Source organism: Phyllostomus discolor, chromosome 5 (assembly GCF_004126475.2).
Source record: "Phyllostomus discolor isolate MPI-MPIP mPhyDis1 chromosome 5, mPhyDis1.pri.v3, whole genome shotgun sequence".
Taxonomy (NCBI): Eukaryota; Metazoa; Chordata; class Mammalia; order Chiroptera; family Phyllostomidae; genus Phyllostomus; species Phyllostomus discolor.
Genome location: NC_040907.2, coordinates 150665847 through 150692816, shown reverse-complemented (window position 1 = coordinate 150692816; position 26970 = coordinate 150665847). Strand labels below are relative to the sequence as shown.

Sequence of the window (26970 nt, the reverse complement as noted above, 5' to 3'; positions counted from 1 at the left end):
ATACCATGTGCTCATTTGCCTTCAGCTCCCTTCCCACTGACTATCTGCTTGATTATCCATCACTTCATTATTATTATTATTATTATTATTATTATCATCATTATTCTGATTATCCTTCACTGTAAAGGAGCCAGGGTTCCAAGTGCTCCAAGCACACGCAGAGGAGGGCTGCCCTCTGGTCATGAAGACAAGCCCATATTCCTTATTCCAAATCCCTGGGGCTAGATGATTTTGGAATTCAGAACTGTGTTCAGCTGTTTGGAAGTGATAAGTGTAAATACTGTATAATCCCTAGTAGGAAAATATCTCATAACAAAACAAGATTTCTGCAACAAATATTCACACTAAGGAATATGATGATGGTCATAAATAGCCTCAGTGTACATTCGGGTCAGTTTCAGAGTCAAGTTATGAAAATATTTTTGGTTTTCAGAGCACTGGGACTTAGGAAAGGAGGATCTGTATTTTCCCTACTGGAGGAAAATAGACTCAAGAGCCACGTCTCAGCCAACTCACAGAAACACAAGATTGTCCTTAAAATTGCACTCTACCTTGTCTTCCTTCCACAAAAAGAAAAAAAGACAAAAAAGGTCAGAATCAGACTTGTTATTCATACATTTGCATTGATTTAAATACATTACATACAATTTCTACAGTGCATTAGAACAATACAGAGGCGGCAGGACTCGCACAGCCCAGCCCCCGCTCCCTGACGCTGAGGGACGGGGCCTACGGCTGGCAGAGGGCTGGGCCATTCCACGAGTGCCACCCAGAAGCACTCTGGGCCCCTGGCTTTACCCAAGTCCACATTCAAGGCAACCTGAGTACAGGCTTCAAGGAGAACAGACAGAGGCCAGAAAAGGATCCCCCCCACCATTGCCACTCTTTTGCCTGCCAGGACTGGGACCAGCCCCTCTGTTGTTGGACCCAGTTTCCTTCTCACAGAGCTGGTCTGGATGAGGGCAACGTGCAGACCTGCTTGGCTGGGGGCAGCAACCAGGCTCCTCTTCAGACTCCTCAGGCTCCACTGACACCCAGGTAGGGAGGTTCACCACAAGTCTGTATCAAGCTGTCTATGGAGAGCTAAGCACACCTGGGTCCCCTTCTGGCCTCTGGGAGCCCTGCTGCTCCTGCGGGCTGAGGGCAGGCCTCCTCACAAACGTGGTCCCCAAGGCTAGTGTCCAGGTCAACTGACCGGGATTGTCAGGGCTGGGGCAGGCTGGGGAGTTGCGCCTTCGTCCACAGGGCATGCGCATCCAGCTTTTACAGAAGCTTCCTGTCAGCTGGATGGAAGCCCGGGAGAGGCTGGCTCCCGGGGGCTGGAGTGGAAGGGGCAGCCTGGCCCAGCTGACAAGGCAGCTGCACATCTCTGCTTGATGGCCGGAGCTGGGCAAGCAGAGGGCAAACAGCCACAGTCCTCGCTCCCTTTCTTTGGTTGTTTTTCAAACCTTCAAGATAGTTTCTTTCCAAGGCTGATTGACCAATCCGCAGTGTTCCAGAAACTTGAAGCGTCCAGTGACATGGGGCTGCCCCCGAGCCACAGATGGCACCCTCTTTACTCCCTCACGAGGCCACTCTTTGCTTTGGTGTAGAAAGAGCTGGGACACCTGGCAAGGGGACAGCTGAGGGAAGGAGACGTGGAAGCAGGAAGCACACTGAGCTGAACAGCGTTGGGGAACAGCTTGAAGGCCTCTCTCCTTCGGGCCCCACCATTCTTAAGAAGCCATGGAAAAATTGGCCTGGGACAAGAAGTCAGGGAGCAAAGGGCGGCTACCAATTAGGAGGCAGAATACAAGTCCTGTCTCCTCTACCAAGCAGCAGTGGTAGCTTAAAAAGAAGTCAGAGGACCTAATATCCTGTCCTCTTATGAGCTGAGACCCACTCCAGAACCCAAACTGAACCCCTAAGTCCAGAGTTGAGAAAAGAAATATCTAAAATAACATAAACAAATGAAAGGAGTGGGAGAGTTTATCACTTGTGGGCAGGGCAAAGGACTCAGGAAACAAGGCTGGGGTAAATTTGCTCACAGACCTATCACAGCTCCCAGCACACACTCAGGCTACATGAATCCCTTGTACATGCTGGGGGAGTCCACGTCCTCCCTCCTGCTTTTGCCTGAGTGACAGGCAAACTACAGGCCCGAACTAGAGTGTTTGGGTCCCTAGCAGGGCAGAGCGCAGAGCTGATCGATAGGATCATATACAGAACTGCTGGGAGGTCTGGAGCGAAAGTACCCCCACCGTGGGAATCACATCTGAAGGTTTTCTGCAGCCTACTGCACTGGTAGGGGGAGGAGAGGACTTGGCGAAATCTCAAAGGACAGGTGTGGCTTCCGCCTGCCCTAGCACTGAGGGTCACCCAGCTGCCTTGGCCCCCGGGAGTGAGGAACTTCGAGGCACCTGAATATCTGGGCCCATGCTAATCTAGGTCTGGGTTTGAAGTTTCTGATGATGAAAGGATCTGGGATACTGCCTGGGTTTTGCTAATAATTTAAATTAGTTTTTGTTGTTCGTTTCTGATGCAGAATATAATGAGGAATTGCAACAGAGCAAGATGTAGGGGAGGAAAGGGAATTTCCCAGGCTGCCCTCCAGAGATGCTGGAGGCAGATGCTCCCTCCCAGACACCTGGACTCCTTACACAGAGCTCCAGTCCTCCCTGACACCCAGGAGGGCCCACCAGCACTCACTGCCCCTCTGTCTGCGCTTCTCCCTGTGATGGGAAAGCCCTGAGGGGGTGGTGAGCAGAGAGGGAGGCTCTCAAGGGCACTGCTCTCTACGGGCTTCTCTGGCTTTTCCTGAGACCCGCTCCCCAGGCTTCCTTCCAGCCTAAGTCTCAGACAACACGCCCTTGTCTCCCGCTTGGGCTACCACCACGAAAAGAAGGGTTTCCGACTCTGAAAGCTCTGTGTGTAGGACTCGCTAGCAGACCGCTGGTGGGAACGGGCCGTCTCAACAATCACGGGTGGCATCTGGACCAGGTGCAAGGGACTCTTGTTGTCTTTCAAGGCCTGAGTCAGATTTAGGATCTGCAGTGGGAAAATGAGATAAATTAAGGAAAGGCCTATAGGCATCCAGGTCAGCCTCTGAAGGGAGACCGGCAGATAGAGTGTTCCTAGAAATCAATGAAAAAAACACAAAAACCCAGCCCTGGCTGGTGTAGCTCAATAGATCAATGGATTGAGTACTGGCCTGCAAACCAAAAGGTCACTGGTTTGATTCCCAATCAGGGCATATGCCTGGGTTGCAGGCCAGGTCCCCAGTTGGGGGCATGCGAGAGGCAACTGATAGATGTTTCTCTCCCTCTCTTTCTCTCTCCACTCCCCTTTCTCTAAAAATAAATAAATGAAATCTAAATAAAGTATCCCATCTTGAAAACTAAAAACAAAACAAAACATGCTAATGGAAAATTGTACAAATAGTTACTTATAAGAGTAGGAATATAAGTGGGCAATATAGAGAAAATGAAAACCTTTCTAGTCATTTTAAAAATAAAAGTTACAACAAATCTCTCCGATATTTTGCCCTTCCAGTTCATAAAGATATGGAAGGTGGTGGCTCAGAGCTGGGGAGAGTCCGGAGACAGGACACAGGGTTAGATGGCGGGACCATCTTCCTGAAAGGCCGGCGGACAATGAAGACTGAGATGTGCACAGGCCAGGCCCTCTGACTCAGCAATTCCATTTTTAGGACTAGGATACAAACAACTGTGAACATGCACAAGACAGTTTTAGCCAATACAATGCAGTATTGTTTATAAAGTGAAAACAATATAAATGCTCGAGAGTATGGGATCAGTTAATAATTTGAGGGATAAGAAACAATTAAAATAGATATTTCTTTGGCATGGAAAGCTGATCACAATATTATTTGAGTAAAAAAAAAAAGGAGACAAGGAATCAGTATCATAATGTGACTTCACTTTTATTTTCTCAACTCCTTTCTATCTACCCACCTGCAGAGATAAAAGTCTGGTAGTTGGCAGGGATTATATGTGGGTCAAGGAATTACAGGTGATTTTTATTTGTTTTTTTACTGTTTACCCTTATTTTGATTTTCCTATAAAGATGGTGTATCTTAAAAAGCCAACATTTCAGCTGGATTCTTCCTCTAATGCTGCCTGTTCATCATCTTTTTATTTAAATAGAATTTATACTTTGGAATAATTCTGTATCAACATAAAATTTGCAATGATAGTGAAAAAGTTCCTGCGTATGACTGACCACATTTTCTCCTTATTTTAACATCTTACATAACCATGGTATATTTAGCGAAACTAGGAAGTTAACGCTGGAACATTACTATTAACTGAAGTCCAGACTTAGTTCAGACTTCATTAGCTTTTCCAGTACTGTGCTTTTTCTGTTCCAGGATCACATCCAGGACACCACACTGCACTTAGTTCCCTACCAACTTTTGTCTGTATTTCAGAGCTATTTCAGATATGCACCAATGAGAACATATTTTCTCTCCCTTGTCAAAATTAGAATCACCACCATTTATGTTCTCTGCTAGGACAGGACAAAAGCTAAAGTTTTCCTATGATAGCCTTCTCTAAACTACTAGATGTTGAAGATTTTCACATCCAGGCCACAGACACATGGGAGGGTAAGCTAGGCTGCACCCTCAAATCACAGTCATACAGCTCTCAAGCCAAATACCCTTGGCTTATAAATGTTACCCATAAAGAGGCAGAGATTCACCTGGAACAGGTGTCAGAAGTGGATCCTACCAGTAATTCATTCCTTTTTCACTTTTCTTTTGGTATTTATCAGCATCCTACACTGCTTCAAAGAACCTTGAGCATAAGATCAATGTAGAGAACTAAAAGGAGCTTCAAATGGAATTGGAGTGAATTGTGCAAAAGATCACCCAACTTAAAGAGACAGAGGATTTTAAACCTGCCCTAGCTGGGTCTTCCTGGGTTTCCTTAGGTCTTTGAGTTAGGAGTGCCCTTCAGGTATGCTAAAGCATTTAGGGTAAAATGTCAATTGTGTATGGCTTTCCAAAGATTTGGCAAAATAAATCTATATATAGAAGAGATAAACTTTATATATATGTATGTAGGTCAATAATATAATATATATGTATGTAGGTCAATAATAATAATATGCAGGTATGTAGGTCAATAATACCTACGTGTAGGTATTATTGAGATACATAATATACACAGATATGAGATAAAGCAAGTGTGGCTAACTATCAATGGTGAATCTAGAAGAAGATCACATTACTGAGGTTTGAAATTTTTCAAATTAAAAAGTTGAAGAGAAATTTAGAGCAGACACATAACTCTAGAGAACGTGCTATTTAAAGAGGATTTCTAGCCCTGGCTGGTGTGGCTCAGTAGATCAAGTGCTGGCCTTCGAACCAAAGGGTCTTCAGTTGGATTTCCAGTCTAGGGCACATGCTTGGGTTGTGGCCCAGGTCCCCAGTAGGGGGAGAGAGGCAATCATGCAGTGATGTTTCTCTCCCTCTCTTTGTTCCTCCATTCCCCTCTCTAAATAAATAAAATCTTTAAAAAATAAGTGAATAAATAAATAAATAGGATTTCCTTCACATCCTGAAATCTTTTTTTTATTTTTATTTTTTAAAGATTTTTATTATTTACTTTTAGAGAGAGTGAAAGAGAAGGAGAAAGAGAGGGAGAGAAACATCAGTGTGTGGCTGCCTCTCGTGTGCCCCCTACTGGGGACCTGGGCCGCAACCTAGGCATGTGCCCTGACTGGGAATCGAACCGGAAACCCTTTGGCTCACAGGCCCAAGCTCAATCCACTGAGCTAGGCTAGCCAGGCTGAATTCTTTATATAACTCCTGGTTAGAAGCTTTTATAGTGAGTAACAACTACCACTCAGATCATTTCTCTGGGGCTTCTTCACTCTTCCCTTTCAGTTCACTGTGATTACGAGTCATGTAGGTAGAAGGTTGTAACCTCCTTTCCCTGTGGTATGTCAGATCTCTGTAGGGCACAGGCCCATTTTGCTTCAATGTGTGATTGGTAAGCAAGTAAAGATATGACTAATATACTGGCCACCTACATGCTGTGAGGAGCCAGATGCTCACAGAACTTTATGGTGTTCAACATAGCTAACACATATCGAGTATTTAATATGTCATACACTATTCTGTTTTAAATCCCTTATATCATACTAAACCTGTGAGGTAGATGCTATTATTACTCCCACATTACAAATGAAGACAGTAAAAGAAGAAATTAAGTAACTTGTGTAAGATTTCACAGCTAATAAATGGCAGAGCCGGGACTTAAGCCCAGGCACTGTGACCAGTTTGTGCCCTTAACCGTTAGGCCATTCCAACTCTCTTTAAGAAGATTTCAACATCACTGGTAGAACGTCAGTGTCCTACAGAGTTTTTAAACAAATTTTCAAGCATATTCTTTACTGTATTTTGGAAGATCAGTAATGCCCTGGGTGTCTCCTTAGCTCTCTTTGAAGGTAAAATGGAAAGAGTAGAAATAATATGACATAAAACCAAAGCCTATATCTGAGTGCTTAGCATGTGCCAGGCATTGTTTTTACTAGATATCTGATGTGCATTATCTCACATAATCCTCTGGCCAACTCTGAAAAGCATTATCACTGTCCCATTTTCTAAACAAAGAAGCAGCAGCTCTTGTCTAAGTCCATAAAGCATGTAAGTGGTTAAAGCAGTTTGACTCTAGAGACTAGCTCTTAACCAGCAAGGTATATATATGGTCTGCCCCCAGCAACCTTAGGACAAGGGATCACTGGTAAACTTAGCAGTGACGTATCCAGCAAGTAGCACAGAAGTAAGCATGCAGTAAGTGCATTCACCAACCACCAGATACCCTGGGAGAGGTGGGAGACTGGGGAAGGCCACCTTTCCTCTCATGTGTTAATGCAGAGTCACAAATATGTATGACATAGACTGAAATATGTATGACATATGTATAACAATCTTTACCCATTAACTCAACACAAGCCCATAACCCTCCCAGAGAGATCCCAGGGATGACACCAGGAGATGCCCAGGCTTACCTGTCCCCGCATGACAGCAATCTGTTTATGGAACTGGCCCCTGTCAAAGCCAGGATCTTTCTGCAAAGGAAGGGCAGACAGAAGGAGATGGAACCTGTGTGAATCCCTCAGAAGAACCCATTTTCCTACCCTAATTAGAAACTTGCTAATAAAGAAAACCTACACGAGGCTTATATGGCTCAGTGAAGTTACCTACCACCCCAAGAACTCCGTTTCACAGTCAGGAAAACAGAACAAGCACCTTGTCCTGAGTCTCATTATTAACTATACAACTCCAGGCTCCAGTGTGCACTGGAAAGTGAAAGCTCTGCAGATTCACACAACACACAGGACACACACAGTGTGATCCATCAGAGCTGCCAATTTCCTTCAAACCAATCCAAACGAGCTCCTGCTGTCCACATGTGGGAATCTTGCTCTTCACTGGCTAAGAGGTCAGAAGGGTGCCAGAAGGGCATTAGCCACACTCTCTTGGCTTTTATTAGGACCAATTAGGAAAACCTTTAAGAATTCCTTCTTTTATATGGTTATAAGGTGGACATTTCCAGGGCTAACCTTGAAAAGTTCATACAGGTCCTCCTCCAAGTCCTTGACGAAGTTAGGGTCCGATATCTTTGGAAGAATCAGATCTTTGATCTCCTGAGAGAATGGAACTTTTGCTTGGGGCAACCAGGCCCAGTAAAAAGGATCTGAAAAGAGGGAAGGTAGAAAGCAAAGCTGTTATTGAAAAAAAATCCCTGCCCATCAGGTCCTCCCCCTCTTCCTTGACAAACAGGAAAGTTACAAGAGCTGTGAACCCTGAAAGTTACACAGTAAATGGAGGAACTAGCATTCAAACCCAGGTCTGCCTTATCCCAGAGCTTGAGCTCTTTCCCAGATATTACAAGACTCTTCAAGGCACCAGCCTATCTAGAAGGGTTAATGACTTGCTCCTGTGACACTGAGATACTCTTTCTGAAAAGACAAACTAGTGCTGCAAAGGGGCTGGTGATCCCCTACCTGTATCTTTTCCTCTTTCTACATGATTCTTGGTAATAACAGGGCAGGAGCTGGCTTCCAGGATGTCAACAAGGAAGACAGGACACTGAGAACAGCTTATATTTAAACGCAAATAGAATACATGTTTTTAAAAGATAGTCCTCAGAAAGAATAAGAAAAACACAAAGCAGAGATGAGAAAACTCAACTCTATGCTTCTAATGGGAATGCTATAAGGTAAAAATGATAAAACTAACTTACGTTATCTAATCGTTGCCACGTGGCAGCTACTGCACTGAAGTGCATGAGCTGCATTATTTCATATCATTAATTCTTAGAACAATCCTATGATACAGGTATTATCATCTACCTTGAACAGCTGAGAAACAGACCTAGCAAGAGAAGAGCCAGACCAAAGTGGTCTTAAAACGTACATGCCCTCCAGGAGTCAGGATGCTTCAGGGGGAAAGCCAGCCCATTGTCAATGGCAGCCACCTTGATAACAGGTTCCTTCACCACCACCCAGTCTGTGTCCTGAAGAACAAGGAAACACTGAATACTTAGGGTCCCAGGTGCTTCAGGCCCCTTAAAGCAGTAGTAATCATCTCCTCTCATCCTTCTGAGGCATCAATCCTTATTCAACTTATGGTACCTCTGACTTGGCTTGTTCAAGGTTCTCAGAGTCCCTTTCTCATCTTACAAAAGGTGCACTTCCCAGGAGTTGCCATAGTCATTGGTAATAACAGAAATGACAATACCAAAAGAATACTATAAGCCATTCCTGCTAGGGAAAGACAATGAAATTCCTTAGGGTATGAAAACCAAAAACAAAAAAACAAATCATTATCAACTGGTCAAAATCCCTGTCTGTGTGGACCTTGACTCAGATGCCAGTTCACTGGTGGTGACCCCGGTTTTCCAGTGAAGAACAGAACCGTGGAAGGTAACAGGTGGCTGCTCTCGCACAAGGGAGTTTGCCCCCTTCCTCACTGATATACAAAAAGGAAAAGGACAAGAGCTGAATGCAAAAAGAGTGGGGCAGGCTACCCACTGCGACTGCCCATGTCAGACATGCTCATAACTGTTTACTTGGCTCCTTGCTTTAGGTTCACTGGTGCCATCAGAAAAACAGGGGACATGGGACCGGGACACCTGCATCAGAATCCCCTGGGGTCCCTCAGTCAAAGTACAGAGTCCTGAGTTTTACCCAACATAATGGGGGGAAAGGCTTGACGACTTTGTACCATTTTTAATAAGTACTTCAGGTAATTCTAGAGCACAAAATTTGGGAAAGATTATTAAAGAAGTAAAAAACACTGAAGATGTGTTAACTAATCTTACTGTGGTACGCATTTCACAAAATGTACCTGTATCAAATCATCATACTGTACACCTTAAACTCACACAATGCTCTGTTATTATCTCAGTAAAGCTAGAAGGAAAAAAAAAACCATGAGGAAGAAACACCAACCTCTGACCTTCTGCAGGTAGCCTTCCCATTAATATTCTAAAATGTGCAGACTGAGCAGGGAGGGGAGTATGGCGAGGCATACAAGGACTGAGAGAGTGAAGAGAACTGCAGGAAGCAGCTTCTCTAAACTGACGTTTTGTGGAATTGTGGTCTGTTGTGAAAAAAGTGCTCCATGGTCAAAAAAGTTTGGAAATCACAGGGCCAATCACAACTAAATGTGTTCATTTAATGTACAACCTTTCAGACCTTTACTATATGCTACTGTGCAACGTGAATCTCTAAAAAAGGCATAAAGGATGTACCAAACTCATTTGAACTTCTCTTTATTCTATTCCTATTAACATCATTTAGTAGCATATTCCTTAAAAAACAGAGGAAACATTTACTAAATATTAACCTATCAATTTTAAACACACGTGCTATCATAATTCTGCTGAATGCACATACTGCACTTTACCCCCTTCTTCAAGGTATAGATGAACCTCTTACCCGAGAGCCAGAACTATCCATTGGATATTCATATTTAATCAGCCAGTTGTCATTGCCACGATCTGCGAACAGAAATACAAAAGTTACAAAGTTAGGGGGAAAAAAAACACAAACCCGAGGTGGTTTTTGTTTCCATGGTAGGTTAGGTATTTTGGACACTTGGACCAATCATTCTACTGAGAACAACTACAAAATATGGAAAAAATACTTCCAATCTCTTGAAGGCTTTGGAGATTTTAACAAGATGATTAAGAGTTAAAATGTCAACATCTGGGAGAAAGGAAATCCAGAGAGGCAGTCCAGCACCTGTGGCTCTATCTCCCTTAGAGCACGGGCCGATTTGAGTCTGAGAAGAGGCCAAGAGGTGGGATGACTGGTTCATTATTCTGCTTACCTGAGTATGTCCAAAAGTCTCCATCATTATTATTAATGACAACAGTATTATCTTACAGTTTTATATATAAATGTGCTTATATATATATATGTATATATGTATATACAAGCACATATATAATTTAAACACATAACGTTAATAATACAAAAATCTAGAGAAGGGTAAATGGAGCTAAGGAGTTCTAAGATCTTTGCATTGTTCAAGAAAATAGTAAAAGTACCAATAATATTAGATTTGGAAAATCAAATGTCCACAAGGTAATCTTTAGGATAACCACCAAAAAAAAAGACAAAGAGTACATGAATTCTAAACTATAAGAGGAGGGAAAGGAAATAATTATAAAATAATTCAAAAGAAAAGAGAAGGGAATAAAAAGATAAAGAAAAAGGGAGAATAAAAGAAGATAGGCATAAAATACAGAAAGCAAATAAGATGGTAGGTGAAAATCCAATCATATCTATATAGACATCATAGATGAATGAACTAAATCTCTAAAATTAAAATAGTTGTTTCAGTGGATAAATAAAATTGACAAACTTTAGCTATAAAGACTAAGGGGGGGAAGAAGGCTCAAATTACTGAATCATAAATTAAAGTAGGGACATTATTACAAAAAAAATGATGAGAGTACTGTGAGCACTTTATGCCAATAAGTGGAATAACCTGGATGAAATGAACAGACTCCTAGAAACACAAAACCTACCAAGCATAAGCCATGAAAAAACAGAAAATCTGAGTGGACCTATAACTAGTAAAGAAATTGAATCAGTAATCAAAAATCTGTCAATAAATAATAACCTTGGACCTAATGGCTTCATTGGTGAATTCTACCAAGCATTTAAAGAACTAACACAAGCTCTGGCTGGTGTGGTTCAGTGGACTGAGCGCTGGCCTGCAAACCAAAGGGTTGCTGGTTTTACTCCCAGTCAGGGCACATGCCTGGGTTACGGGCCAGGTTCCCAGTGCGGGGCATGTGAGAGGCAACCATACATCAAAGTTTCTCTCCCTCTCTTTCTCCCTTCCTCTCTGTCTAAAAATAAATAAATAAGTTAAAAAAATAAAAATAAAAAAATAAAGAACTAACACGAATTCTCCTCAAACTATTCCAAAAAACTGAAGAGGGAATACTTCGTAATTCATTCTAGGAGACCTGCATTACTTTGATACCAAAATCAAAGACACAATGAGAAAACTATAGACCACTATCTCTTATGAATATTGATGCAAAAATCCTCAACAAAATACTAGCAAACTGAATTCAGCAGCATATTGCAAAGATTACTCACCACAACCAGTATCATTACTGGAAAGTGAGAAAGGTTCAACTGAGGAAAATGGATCAAAGCAAAACACATCCCATTAGTAAACTGATGATCTCAAAAAGCATTCGACAAAATTCAACATAAATTCATGATAAAAACACTCAACAAAACAAAAACAGAAGGAAACTCCTACCACATAATAGAAGTCATATATGAAAAACCCACAGCAAACATTATACTCAACGGTGAAAGACCAAAAGCCTTCCCCCTAAGATTTAGAACAAGACACGGATGCCCATTCAGGCAGCTTCCATTCAACATACTACTGCAACACCAGAGCAATTACGTAAGAAAAAGATAAAAGTCATCCAAGTAAGAAAGGAAGAGGTAAAACGATTTCTATTCGCAGGTGATATAATTGTTTATGTAGAAAACCCTAAAGATTCCACACAAAAACCGTTAGAACTGATACATTCAGCAATGCATCAGAATACAAAGACAACAAAGAACAACCAGCTGCATTTCTACACATTAACAAAGAACAAGCTAAAAAAGAAAATTAAGAAAACTCCATTTATAATAGAGTTGAGAAGAATAAAATACTTAGGAATTAACCTATCCAAGAAGGTTAAAGACCTGTTCAATGAAAACTATAAAGCATTGCTGAAAAAAATTACTGAAGACATAAATAAGTAGAAAGATATCACATGTTAATAGACTAGAAGACAATATTGTTAATACATCAGTAATACCCAAAGCAATCTACAGACTGAATGCAATTTCTAGCAAAACCTTAACAATTTCGTCTGCAGAAACAGAAAAACCCACCCTAAAATCCATATGGCATCTCCAGAGACCCTAAATAGCCGAAACAATGCAGAAAAAGAACAAAGCTAGAGGACTCACACTTCCTGATTTCCAAACAGTACAGTACTGAACACACTGTAAAGACAGACATACAGACCCACGAATAGAGTCCAGAAATAAACCTTTACAAATACTGATCAAATATCGCTGACAAGGGTGGCAAGGCCATTTAATGGGGAAAAGACAGGTACTTCAACAAAGGTGTTGGGAAAACTGCATATCCACATACAAAAGAATGAGGTTGACCCTTCCTAATACCATGTACAAAAATTAATTCAAATGGATCCATGACCTACATCCAAGTCCTAAAACTATAAGATTCTTAAAAGAAAACATAGGGCAAAAGTTTTATGATAGTGGATTTGGCAATGATTTCTTAGATATAATACCAAAGGCACAGAAAAAAAAGGAAAAAATAAACTGGACTTCATGAAAATAAAAATAATCACATCAAAAGACACTATCAACAAAATAAAAAATCAACCCACAGAATGGAAGGAAGTATTTGCAAGTCAGATACATGTATCTGGTACAGGATTGATATTCAGAATATACAAAGAACTCCTATAATTCAACAACAATAAAACAAACAAAACTGATTTGAAGACGGGGAAAAAACATGATTAGACATTTCTCCAAAAAAGATATATAAATGGCCAAAAAGCACTTGAAGAGATGTTCAACATAACTAAACATTAGGGAAATGCAAACCAAAACTACAATGCGAGATACCACTTCACACCCATTAAGACAGCCACTATCAAAAAAACCAAGAAAATAACCAGTGGTGATAAGGATGCGGAGAAACTGGAACTCTTCTGCAGTGTTGATGGGAATGTAAAATGGTATAGCCACTGTGGAATACAGTGAGGCAATTCCTCAAAAATTAAGGATAGAATTACTACACAATCCAGCAATCCTACTTCTTGGTATACACTCAAAAGAATTGAAAGCAGTGTCTCAAAGAGTTAATTTGTTCAATCATGTTCACAGCAGCATTATTCATAATAACTAAAATGTGGAAGCAACCCAAGTGTCCATCAACAGATGAACAGAGAAGCAAATTGTGGCATATACATACAATGGGCTATTATTCAGCCTTAAAAAGGAAAGAAATTTTGACATATGCTACAACATAAATGAACCTTGAGGACTTTACACTAAATGAAATAAGCCAGTCACAAAATGACAAATACTGCAAGAATCCACTTACAGAAGGTACTTAAAGACAAAACGGTTCTATGATAGGCCTTGCTGTTATAAGAATGACTAGGGACCAAGTATAAAAGTACTCTTAGTACCCTTATGTTGCTTTGGAAGGCCAAGGGTCTTCTGTCTGGGACCAGGAAAGAGGCCAAGACAGAATGTAAATATTAGCTCCAGGCCTCGCCACCTCTATAAATGCACATAATGCATCTGGGCAAAGCTTGTCTTGGAAAAACATGTTCTCAGACCCTCCCCACATGTGCATAACCCTTTTGACTTGATAAAACTCATCCTGACAAGGCTGTCTGATACCAAGCCCTGCAAGGTTCCAGGCCTCGCCCTGCGCCTCACCGGTCAGTCTGGCACAGGGAGAGGACCGCCCACAGCTGCTCACCAGTGTTGCGAATGATGTAGTCCAGCACGACCAACCGCTCAAACTGCAGCAGTAGCTGCCGATTAGTGTTCTCGGGGAGAGGTTCTGCTTCAAAACGCCGTAGCCAGTAATCTGCATCTTTGTAGCCTTCAACAAAGAGCTGGAATGAACCAACCTGCAACCAAGAGAGAGGAAGAAAGCTATTTCCCTGCAGCCCAAGTTCAAAGATCCCAAGAGTAAGCCAGGGACCAACTATGGCCTTGTGGATTTTATATCAGAGTAGGAAAATGTTTCCAAAATGTTTAATTCACCTCCCTTGCAAGGAGAAAAGGGTTGTGATGGTGACTGCCCATCCAAATTCAAGAAACCCATCCAAATGGTCAAGAGAAGTGTGAAAGTTAGGGTCTTAGGCCCTTGACAGAAATGAGGAAAAAAGGTGCCTCAAGGCAGGCTATTCAGGTGCCCATATGCCAGTCCATATTCACCTTGCTTCACCACTTGGACAACTAGGCCACTATAAGTAATCACCTTTAGTAAGTCATATAAGCCCTGACCTGTGTGGGTCAGTTGGTTGGGCATCGTCCCACAAAGTGAAAAGTTGCCAGTTCGATTCTCCGCAGAGCACATTCCTGGGTTACAGGCCCGGTTCCTGGTTTGGGCATGTGCAGGAGGCAACCAATAGATGTCTCTCTCCCTCTCTTTGTCCCTCCCTCTCCCCTCTCTAAAAATAAGTAAAATCTTAAAAAACAAACAAACAAAAAAAACACCTAGCTTTAAAAAAAATAAGAAGTCACATAAGTGTAGTCTATACCTTTGGCGGTAGCCCGATGCGGTTAAACCGCTGCCCAACTTTTGGCACTTTCTCTAGCGCAAGCCGCTTGCCCCTGGACTTCACTCGGTCAATGGCACTGTAGTTGAAGGTCTCACTGGCCATGTGTACTACCTACATAGAGTAAAGAAAAGAGATAACTATGTTAGAGTCAAGTTTAAGGAAGTATCCCACTATGGCATGGAATAGTTCAATGCTCACCAATTCTGTTCCTCTTCCAGGACACACAGAAAGCATACATTTCTCAGCCTTCCTAGCAGCTAAGATAGAGTATACAACTAGTCTGGGCCAATGGAATGTTGACAAAGTGATAGATGTACATCACTTCCAGGTCTGGTCCCTAAAATCTCCCATGATCTGTATCCTATTCCCCAATCTCTGCAGCTGAATTGAAATGAAGGGCTCTGAGATGGCAGACCCACATCACAGAGGGACCCTAGAGCCCTTGTCACTACATGGAATGACACAGGATCTAAGAGCTGCCTATCTGACACGCACCTACGATGTGAACAAAAAAATACTCCTATTATGTTAAACTACTGTGACTCAGGGGTTGTTACAGCAGCTGACATGAATTTCACTGACTAATACAGCTACCTCCTGGGTTAGGAAAAGATGTCCCAATGCCTGTTTTCTCTCCCAATAAAAACAAACTGCAATTTACTCTACATCCTTTTATTTCCTTCTCAATTTTGTATGATGGACAATTATTCACACTCAAAAAATAAACTTAAAGTTGGTTTTAATTTTTAGTGAATTATTATTTATATGCATACTTATGCAGACTATGTGTGGAACATTACATAAGAAATGAGTAATAACAGCTGCCCCTGAGGAAGGAAATTGAGTGGCTGAAAGACAGGGGTGGGAGGGAGGCTGAATTACTCTTCTCCACTTACACTCCTATGCCTTCTGACTTTAGCACTAAATGCATGCATTACCTATTCAAAAAAATTTTTAGTGAACTATCAGTATTATATTTGATCATTAAATTGCGATAACATCAATATAACCCATAATCCATATGTACAACTACTATCACACTTATCAAACTGTGCTGTGGGCACCTATTTGTGTATCTAAATTACCTCTAACCCTAATGAAATTAAAGGGGGAAAAGAACATTTTGCTCACATTAGCATTCCTAGTACCTAACACAGCAGCTGGCACATGCTCAAAAATATTAAGTCAATGAATGAATGAGTTACAAGTTTCTTTCAGAGACAGCAACAAGTGAATTTTCACATATAAATATATGAAATCAAATTTATAAGCAAATTTTTTCTTTTCCTAAGCCTTGCAAAAATTCATTACAAATAACTATTTTGTCCATGAACAATAGAGATAGAAAGGGGAAAAATAATTCCCTCCCTCCCTGCTTTATCGTGTCCATCCAGCATTAAAGGAGGACCTAAAATGTGTGTGCAAGGTACCGAGGGATGGCACTCTCAGCCCCACAAATCGGGACACTTAAGCACAGGAATAATGGGGAAAAGGACTTGCTTAAGACTATCCTACCAGTTTCCATGGTGAAACCCTGGTTCTCTTAGGCCATAAACTACCTTTTCCCACATCAAACTTATTTGTGATCACGCTTTGTAACAGCCCCCTTTCCCCTTATGACTAATGAACTTTCATAACCTGAAACCGCATAGGAACAGAGAGCAGAGACAACTACTGAGTGAGAATCAGAGCCTCACTGGTTGAGGCTCCACTGCAATGTGAACCCCATTTCCTCAGTGACAGATGCTCTAATCAACTGGATAGAACCCTACCACACGATGGGGAGGCAAGGTGGGAGAGGCTTCCTCTGACTATTCTACATACAACTACAGCAGCTATATGTTACAAGTACACAAAGTTCTGTTTCATCTTGTTCTCATAAAAGACAAGTATTTTTGTTGTTGCTGATTTTTTGATGCAAAAGTTCCTCAGGCCTCATTAAGGTGCTCTAATAGGGAGAGAAGGCCAGAGATGGGGGAGAAAGGGATTGTGTGGGGGGTGGTGACACTGATGATTAAAATAGTCATAAAAATACCTCAGGCTAGGATGTATGGAGTGTTATATTGTGCCAGGCACTGGGCTATGTGTTTTACATAGGTTATCTTGTATAATTTTAATAGCCGCCTTATAAAGTAGGAACTATTTATATCCCTATTTTTATAGTGAGGAAACTGAGTGGAGGTGGTAGGAGGCGACTCTTAAGCAACTTGCCCAAGAGTCACCCAACTAAAAAGCTGCGGAGCCAGAATTCAAACGTAAGCCCTCTGATTCTTGGGCACTGCACAGACAAAGGAGGCAGGCACGGGGCTGGGGGCACTCTGCTATTTACCTAATGAAGAAAGAAAATTAAAGAGTAACGAGCAAAGAGTATTTAAAAGAGTCTCTAGACTTTAGGAGGGGCGTAGCAGAAGAATTTCCAGTTAGGCAGGAGATCACAGGAGCATTAACTATTATGTAAGATGGTCAGAGTGCCTACGTAATCACAGGCACACCGAGAGGACTGGCACACGAAGGGACAGAGTGAGCTGCGCCAGGCCAGGCAGTGAATTAGATGTTAGGTGGTGGCTACAAACCCAGAATTGCGATCAGTCTCTCCTAGACCTCAGGTTGCAGGATCTCTGGTATTGTTTCTCACAGTTTGATATTCACTCACTGATTCAGTTGGTCCTTACGGAACGCTTACTGTAGGTACAGTACTTTCCTAGGCGCTGAGAATGGGAGAGGGATATTTCAGGAAGTGTTCCCTGACTACTACGGCCTTACAAACTAGTTGGCTTACTGTTTGGAGTTTGGTGGCAAAGGAGTTGACACAGTTTAATGCCCACAACAAACACCTTTTCTTCTAAAATACCCTGGGAAGACATCAAAACAGGTTTGAAGGGAAGGTCCTGTCTCCTGATCGGTCTCTTTGCATACAGTCAGCAAACTAAACCTGTGAAGAAAACTCCAGGCAGGAGTTTTTAATCCAGAGGTATGGTTCCTACAAGGTCAATGCATAGACTTCACCTGGTCTACGAAGCATTTCCTGAAACTATATGTAAAACAATAATTGCAAATATATGTGCTTTGGAGGGGAACAAGATCAATAGCTTTCCTTGAATTCTCCAAGAGAATTAAGACCCAGAGCCACAAACACACCTCTAAAGCATTAGGGCATCACATCCGAGTTCCGCCTTAAGTTGTTACTAAACCCCAGACAGCCATATACCCAATGGGTGATGATGTCCTGAAGTGGTCATAAGCTGACTAGCAGATGCCTTCCCCTCATAATCCCTGGAAAGTTTCATGGAACACCCTGTAGTTACAGGGGTTCTTAACCTGGCCTCAATACATTTCCTGATATGGTATGCAATCAATTCTGTATTTACGCATTTTTGGGGGGTAAAGGAGTATGATCCAGACCCTTCATTAGAATCCCAACTAAGTCTATACCACATATAATGTGTGTGCAAATCCATTCCAAGCGTGGATTTGCCTCCTGGGACACCAATTTTGTTATGTTTTGTTATGTTTAGAGCCGCAGCAGTAGCTAAGTTTCTAACCAGTTTGGGGTTATCTGGAATCCAAAGATGCAGGGAGCCCATAAATGTGCATCAAAGGAAGTCGGTAAACTTCCTAAAATTATATGCAAAAATTTATGTGTATCCTTCTCAGGAGAACTTTCCTTAGATGATCAAATCAGGAACCTAAACCTACCTCCCCATACCACTCCCCTGTAAAAAAAAGTCTGAGAACCCTAAGCTCAGGGCATAAAGAGCCCTCACGGGACGAATGGTCTCTCTAACACGTAGCAGGGCTTAGGCCCAGGAAAACTCTGGTCAGGCAGTAAGACCCCCTGGAGATAGGTCACTGACCTTTGTACGTGGTACAATGTTGAGTTCCAGTTTTTGGTCCACCAGGCTGGCCCCTGCCTCTGAGAGATAGCCCTGGTTGAGGACAAGGCAATCACGGCCAAAGCAGCAGGGACAGCACAGCTTCTGCAGCCACTTGGTCCACTTAGGATTAAGGTGCCCATATGGCTCTTCATTTTTGGGTTTGAAGACAGCGATGATCTTCTACACGGGCAAAAGGAAAAGAGGGTGTTAAAGGCAAGTTGACTGAAGTAGCTCCCAGACCAGGTCAGCAGGAATACAGAAAGAGGGCATGGGCAGACCACCTGTACTTACTGTCAGGCACTGGCGTCTCCCCAGTATACAAGCAGAACACACCAGCTCCTGTACACAGCTGAGAGATCCACTGATAGAAAGAGCTGTGGCCAAAGAAGGTGCCAAGTCCAGTATATGTGATACGAAAACATTTTTTAAAGATTTTATTTACGTATTTTTAGAGGGAGGGGAAGAGAGGGAGAGAAACATCGATGTGCGAGAGAAACAAGGATCAGTTGCCTCTCGAATGCCCCCAACTGGGGACCTGGCCCACAACCCAGGCATGTGCCCTGATTGGGACTCAAACCAGCAACCTTTCAGTTCACAGGCCAGCACTCAATCCACTGAGCCACACCAGCCAGGGCTATGGTACAACAAGTTTTAATACCATGAAACCCCAACTTCTAAGGTACATACATAAACACTATTGCTCCACATCGATTTGTAAAGACTCAAAAAGTATTATGGAATGAGGATAAGAAAATTCCTTCATCAATGGTTGATTTCCTCTATCAGCCCACCCCCTGGAAGTTAATGAAACCTTAGAGTAAAAAGTTTACAAATGACAAAATAAACAGAAAAGAAAATCACAGCAGAAAAAAGAATGTTAACTGGTTAGAATGGGATTCTCTTAAGTCATTCTGATAGGCAAGAGACTAGGACATGAGAGGCCACGAAGATTAAATTCATCTTCTCTGGAAGACAGTAACTTAATCCTCAAAGGTCCTTGGAAATATGGGATGCTGCTGCAACCTAGAAACTTCCCCAAACTAGTCAGCTCTCTGAGGTGGTTTTTCATTTTTTTTCATTCCCTGCAGTCTCCAAACTGGTCATTTCAAAGGAAGAGAAGTAAATATGCTATCCAAGTGATTCATCTTCATATGACTCTCCCTCTCCCCTCAGCCCACAACCAACTCAAGCTACTCTGGGTCATAAGGCATTTTCCTGTGTCACTTCCTGAATGGCAGGTCACAGCAGAAAACATACAGCCATCTGTCTGCAATAAGTAAGTATTCATATTAGGGACTGGCCAGGCACCCACATGTCTCCAACAATATTTGGTCGATCATGAGGCCAGTTCCTTCAAGAAGCCTTGTAAGGATTGAGAGGGCTAGAAAAAGACAAAATTCTCTTTCTCCCTCCAAAAGAATCAATGTAGTCTTAAAGGTCAATAAAGTTGCTTATCCACTTGGAGAAAGTCAGAAAGTCAAATGCATACATTTATATCGTAAATCAGAATTACATTCTTATTCAAAGTGGCTAGCAAGAGGCCTACATTAGCAATATTCCTTTGTCTCCCCCCCCATGGAATCCTGGGCTCTGAATCGCACACTATCTCGCCCTTCAGACAATGCCTGATCAGTCCACGGTCTCTATAGATTCTGGACAGCGAACCACAGGAGAACATGACGCATGTCCCAGAACCCAGCAGTCAGTTCAATGTGGCACCACGTGGAGTTCAGCAAGCCGGTCCCCAAAAGGGAAAACAAGACACTCTGATTACCAGTGAGGCTGAAACACGCCGGGGCTAAGTCTTAAACACTTCCACTGACAGGAGGCAGAACCTGAAGGCCAAGAGTGCAGCCAAGCATCATTATAGACTAATCTTTCAAAACCTTCACATCTTCCATAATATTAAATCTGTTTCAATATCACACATCATGTAGCCTCTGGAAATCCCCACTGTACACTCATAAGGAAACTAGAATGAAAAAGGCAAAGTCTTAAAATTACTATGAAAAGTTTTGATTTGTGGACCCCAAAAGGGACTCCTAGGGGTCCTTGGGCTGCACTCGGAGAATTTCTGTATTCTGTATTAGAGGTTGAGGGAAAACAGCACCCCCTGACTTAGCTATTTAGTTAGAGAAGCCGTATTTACAAATTAACTCTTACAAAAGAAAGGGAGGGGTTAGTCCAAATACAGGAGACCCTGCAAGAAGAGGGGATCCAAACAGAATATAGTGAAGAGATTTAGCCTGTATTTATTTTTGTATCCACTGCCTTCAACTCCACCTGCCTTGTCTGTTACAACTTGTGGCCTGGTAGATGATACCTAAAAATCTCAAGAACTACATTTATATGTGATAATCAAAGTTGACTGCCTCTTAATATTTTAGTAAAAAAATGATTCTATTTGATCTTATTCTTTATTTGGCTATGAGTGTGGTTCTCAACCAAATGTACAAACATCCGAATTTCTTGGAAGGCACAGGTAGCTAGAAGATGCACATTCAATGTTATAACATTTTTACATTTGAAAAATGGAAAAATATACTGTACTGTTATCATGACAAAGTCTTGGTGAATAAAATATTTTAAAAGGTTGAAAATGATAATATAAGCCAAATTGCTAGAGTAAGTGAGTAGTATATGCAAAATTTTGAACCAAATACCAGTGAGGGTTATCTAATGAATTACTTACTATTCTCAGTAGTCAGGAAAGCATCTTCAATGCATCAAAATCATGTGACTTCTGTCTCAATGCTAATGTATTCAAGAAAGCCAACTCCAGAGGTCAATGGGCACATAACTTAAAAACAAAACGCTCTGACTGACTAAGCAGGAACCATGCCAGGGGCTTTCAGGTGTGATATCTCATTTAATCTTCTCAACAAACTAGGGAATCACGTGCTATTACACGATTCTTGGCAATATGATGATCTAATATTATTAGACTCACAAAGCAGAAAATGCTCAAAAAATGCTTTTGTAGGTGAGTGTGAGACCTGAAGTGCAAGGATGCAACTGAGGAGGGTAATAGGAGTACTCTCCACCATGACTTCTGATCCAGCATTTTCCATCTTACTGTTCCAGGTCCCCACCGGCTCGCCCTGAGGGAGAAACCATCCTAAAATGAGAATCAGTGTCAGGGCTGTTATCATCAAAAAATGTTCAGTCTGTCTGTCTGTCTGTCTGTCTCTCTCTCTCAATGTAACTGTCACATAAACTGCTGTTCCCCCAATCTGTTCCTCGGACACAGGACCCCTGACTTTTAGCTGGGTAAAATGAAGACTACAGTTCCCAGACATTACTGCCGCTGAATTCTGGACAGTGGGCTGTAAGAGACGAACCTGGGGCCATGTCTGGGAAATGAATGGCCTAAAGGGACGAAGCAGATGCTCCCTGTTTTCTTTCTGAGAGCCAGAAGAGCAGGTAAGACGCCGGCAGTCTGAGGAGCCATCTTGGGTCAGGAGTGGAAGCCACCGGCTGAGGATGGCTCATCAGCTGGATGGGAGGGGCTTGCATCCTGATGAAGTGAAATGCCTGCCAGCCCCAAGTGGCCTACAGACTTCTTCTGTGAGAGTTCAATGTACTTTTACTTGAGTCATTATGAATTTAAATTATCTGCCACACTCAGCCAACTTGAATTCTCACCAAAATGGTAACTGAAAAGAGAAATCAGAAAGTCGGATGACTAAGTCTGAGGCAGCAGATCACAGTGCTCAGGAGCGTGGCCTCTGGAGCCTGTCCGCCTGGACGGCCTGGGCCTGCCTCCCACTCGCCGGCTGTGAAACCCTGGGCCAATTACTCACACTGGGTGCCTCGGTAGCATCCGTGGGGATGCTAATAGTATCCACTTCTGAGGGTATTATGAGAATTAAGGAAGTTATTACTTGTAAAGCATTGAAACCAGGACCTGGCACATAAAGTGCTATCTAAGTATTTGTTAAGTAAAATAAACACTTTTGGAGCAGAGCCAAAGATGACAAGACCATCTACAGTGAGTCTGTGGGCCAGTGTGACACCACAATATTTAGAAAGTGGGCCTCTGCTCTAAACCACATTTTTCCTCAGTGGGAGCAGGACTCCCACATTGAGAAGTTTTGTCAGGCCATATGTGTTTCAACATCCCCTCTAAGAAAGGACAGTGGCCAGGAAATTATAGAGACTGGGATCCTACAAATCATCAAGAAACATCCCTGTAGTCTGTCATTCTCTGTGGCCTACATACCAAGGCAGTAGTACTTTACCTGCTAGGTAGAACTGAGAGGTCATATTACTCTGATCTGTCAGAGCACCTGATCACTTCTCGGCTGATCTGACACACTTCCAACAGAGCTGTAACAGTGTCACAAAGAAAAACAAAAACCTTCCTTTGGCTCCTATACCTAGCAAAGTCAGTCAACAAGCTAAAATAAAAACCACTCATATCTTTGGTGTCATTCTGGTTCCCCAATAAAAAAACGAAAGCATCTGACTAACATTTAGACCTTGGGACACCCAGCTATCTTTTCTTCCAAAGTGATGGTTCCCCTCTGAGCTTTCCGTTTAACTCACTGCTCCCTTATTTGAGGGATTTGTAAAAACCTGTACTCTCAAAGTTTTCCCCAACTCTGTCTATGTTAACTGGGTTGATGGCAAAATTGCTCTCTGGTTCTTTCTTTTTTTTTCCTAAAGACTTACCATCCTTGCCACTCAGCAATCCTATCAAAACAGCACATCACCCACTGAAAAAATTCACACAAGAGAGATGCAGAGAAAATCTGACAGAGCTTTGACACCATCGTTCTAATAAGTAAAAAATAATACATTTTTTCACTATTGGGGTGTCCAAACTTTTGGCCACAATGGAAGAAGAGCCGTCTTGGGCAACATATTAAATACATGGGGACACGTCATCGCAAAAAAGAAAAAAATCTCATAATGTTTTAAGTAAATTCAGGATTTTGTGTTAGGCCTCATTCACAGCCATCCTGGGCTGCATATGGCCCATGGGCTGCAGGTTGGACACCCCAGCACTAAACCATTCTGGCCCACCTGGCAAAGAAGACTTGATATTTTTTGACCTTCTGATATCCCAGTGACACCTCTGCAGTTCTCAAAACAGAGGTAGGCAGGCCACTGCCCTAACCCGTGTCGCTCGGTTGGTGGGCGTCATCCACAAAGCGAAGGGGCATGGGTTTGATTCCCACTCAGGGTACATGCCTGGGTTGTGGGTTTGTACAAAAGGCAACCAATGGATTTTTCTCTCCCTTACTTTCTCTCTCCCTTCCTCTCCCTCTAAAAATAAATAAATAAAATCTTTTTTTTTTTTAAAAAAAAGGTAGGCCCCTCAAATATCACCAGAAACATCTATGATGTTGCCACTGCCGGCCCTCACGCCAACTGCTTCAAGCTGGGTATTTAGAAATCTCAGCTGGCTGCCTTCAGAACTCAGAAACTGGGACTATAGTCTGTTCCAATCATTAACCTTTGTTTTTCTTTTGTTTCCATAGAACTGCCTCTTATTAAGTAAATTACTGTGCAATAATAAGCCTAACTTTGAGAGCCCACCTGCACACTGCCTCCTGAAATGCAGCAACTTTAACTAAACTGACCTATTCTCAAGACTAAGAGGCTGGTTCAATAAGATGGCACAATCTACCAACTCAACTTCTTGAGCTGTACTTCTTGGGGCAGTTTTAACGGTGGGACAAAAGGGGAGCAGGTTAGGTGGACTGTTTGACGCTGAAAGCAATCAAGACCTAGCAGGAAAAACTTTTACCTCCCTTATTGCCTACAAGAACGTAGGTAGGGGGCCTGGCCCAGAAAAAGAGCTATTACCAGAGAGAACTTTTTTACCTGAAAGACTTACTGCATGGCAGGTGAAACATCTGATTATCAAACAGCTGCTCTTTTTAACTTCCCCCCAAACTGCCCTCCTCCCCTTTGAAGCCCTGGGCCCCTATCCCTTAGCTGAGAATGGCATATAAACCTCAACTGCCTGACTGCCCTTGGATCGCCTATGTTTATGGGGGTCCTGTGACCTAGGAAATCAAATTCGTTTTTCTCATGTTAAAAACAAAACAAAAGGATAAAGGTCACTTTTCTCAGCTGTCCTGATCAATCACTCCATGCCCCATCCCATCCCCCTTTAATCAAATACAAGGGACAAAATAAAGGTCAGCAAACACTGCCCTAGCTGAAAACCAAACCGTCAATATGATAGTCTTGGGAGAGAAATGAAAGTGAAACGGCAGCTGACAGTCCCATGATTCTGAAACTCCATCCTAAGTCGAGGAACCATAACAAAGGATTTGAGCAATTTCCGAAAAGAAATCCTAGATGAAAACTGGTGATTCCATCCACTCAATCACCACCGTCTGTCAATAAGAGACCTGGGAAGGTGGCAGAGATATACCCACAGCACAGAAGGCTGGAACTGAATTCTCAGGAGTCCCTGCTGTGTTACATGTCCTCCTCAATTAACAGTGACAACATTGGTCTGGTCCAAAAAGAGAAAAATGGGCCCAAAGCTCAAGTCTGTAGTTTAAAGCTACAGACTCTACTAGAAAGCAGCATCTCCCCGCGCGTCTCTGTCCAGAAGCAGATTGCCTCACCAAACCGCTGGGCCCCTAGCCTGTATCTGGTCAATTTCCTCTTTTAATTTCTCGCTCACTCCTCCCCCACCAAACAGGTTCTGATTTATTTCTTCATTCCGCAGAGCCTCTCCATCTCCAGTCCTCCGTGGCACTCCAAAATCCTGGAAAGGCTCCCCACAGTAAAGTTTCTCCTTTTTGCAGCTTTTCTTTCAGACCCCCTTTTCCCTCTGGCTGTGCGAAGCCCAAACTCCCCTGGACAGGCCCATCCTCCCCGCAGTCGGCGGCCGCGATCCCTACCCCGCTCTCACCCCCTGAGGGTCCTTGACGAAGTAACTGCCGCTGGAGCCTTGGTAGATGCGCTCTGGGAAGATGCAGCGCTCGATGGCCACCTCGGCCTGTCGCACCACCGCCTCGAACTCCGGGTCCTCGGGAAACTCGTTTCGTTCGCGGTGGGCCTGCGCGGCGTGAGCAGCTGCAGCGGCCTGGGCGGCCAAGGCTTGGGCCTGGGCGGCCACGGTTTGGTTCTGGCCCTGGGCCGCCGCACCCCGGGCCCGATCCAGCAGTGGCTGCCGCTCCCGGTCGTGGCCTGGCGAACCAGGCGGAGAGAGGGCCGGGCCGGCCGCCGCCGCCACTCGCACGGCGCCCCCCGGTACCTGCGGAAAGTGAGCGCCTGAGCCAGACGGAAAGGTGTAGTCCGGGGGTTGGCCCCGCTCCGGGGACACTAATGGGCTCGTCTCGTCCATTCCTTAGGCCGCCGGCTCCGGGACCCGGCGCGTTCCACACAGCTGAGCTCCGGGAGGGGACCAATCCGCAACACCCCCAACCCCCTCTTGGCCAACCAGGTCGCGGTGCCTCTTTGGCCCCGCCCCCACCTTCCCTGTTTACTAGGCGACGAGTAGGCACAACCCCTCGCGCGCCAACCGTAGCCAATCAGAATCAGCGCCTACGTAATCGCGCCCTCAGTGTTTTTTGCCTGTCACCTTTTGTGTGGACTGCGCATGCTCCAGGAGCCAAGCTCGAATCAGACGCTCCCTGAGCTCTTAGCTTTCAATTGCTGATCAATATTTAGGAGTTTTCAATAAAGTAAGCCTGCCTAGTCAGTCACTAATTGAGTACCTACTGTGAGCCAGCTGTAAGACTGGAGAAATCTGATCTTTGTATCTGAATTCATGCAATCTGGCACTCAGTCATTACATATTTGTTGAGCATCTACTATATTCTAGATGCTAGAGAAAGAGCAGTGAAGCAAAGAAACAAAAATCCCTGCTCTATCTAAATAAAAAGGTTTTTTCAAAATCCCAGCCCTCATGCAACTTACACAGTGCCTGGCACAAAGCTCAATGTTGGCTAATCGAGGAAAGATATAGTCCCATTAGACTAAAAAAATTTGAGGTAAGAGTCCCTGACTGTTTTATTTATCACTGTAAAACTTCGTGCTCTATATTTTTATTAGTGGTAAAGAGAAGAATGAGTCCCTGCCCTCAAGCTGAAAACATACAAGTCTCTGAGGCAATGGGAGGAGAAGAGCCAGCAATCAGAGCTGAAAACTCCTTAACAGAAGTTCAGTGACTTAGGGATAGGCTGGAGAGTCAGTAAAAGCCTTAAGTGGGGCATGTGCTATGAGCTAAGTATTGA

The 26970-nt window shown here is 43.1% G+C and overlaps 1 protein-coding gene and 1 long non-coding RNA gene across 2 annotated transcripts; one reads left to right on the top strand and one right to left on the bottom strand.

Moving 5' to 3' along the window:
• Nucleotides 1-587: 587 nt before the first annotated feature.
• Nucleotides 588-26140, bottom strand: PI4K2A (phosphatidylinositol 4-kinase type 2 alpha). The gene is made up of 9 exons (XM_028513169.2): nucleotides 25644-26140; nucleotides 18743-18943; nucleotides 14868-14999; nucleotides 14078-14231; nucleotides 9955-10016; nucleotides 8429-8528; nucleotides 7573-7706; nucleotides 7018-7077; nucleotides 588-3027 (listed from the first exon to the last, which is right to left on the bottom strand). Exons 1-9 carry the CDS (start codon nucleotides 26076-26078, stop codon nucleotides 2866-2868), a joined length of 1440 nt encoding a protein of 479 aa, XP_028368970.1. The 5' UTR covers nucleotides 26079-26140; the 3' UTR covers nucleotides 588-2865.
• Nucleotides 4927-5253, top strand: LOC118500884. Its single transcript, XR_004903466.1, has 2 exons — nucleotides 4927-5061; nucleotides 5144-5253. It is a non-coding gene; the product is annotated as an uncharacterized LOC118500884 (long non-coding RNA).
• Nucleotides 26141-26970: the final 830 nt, after the last annotated feature.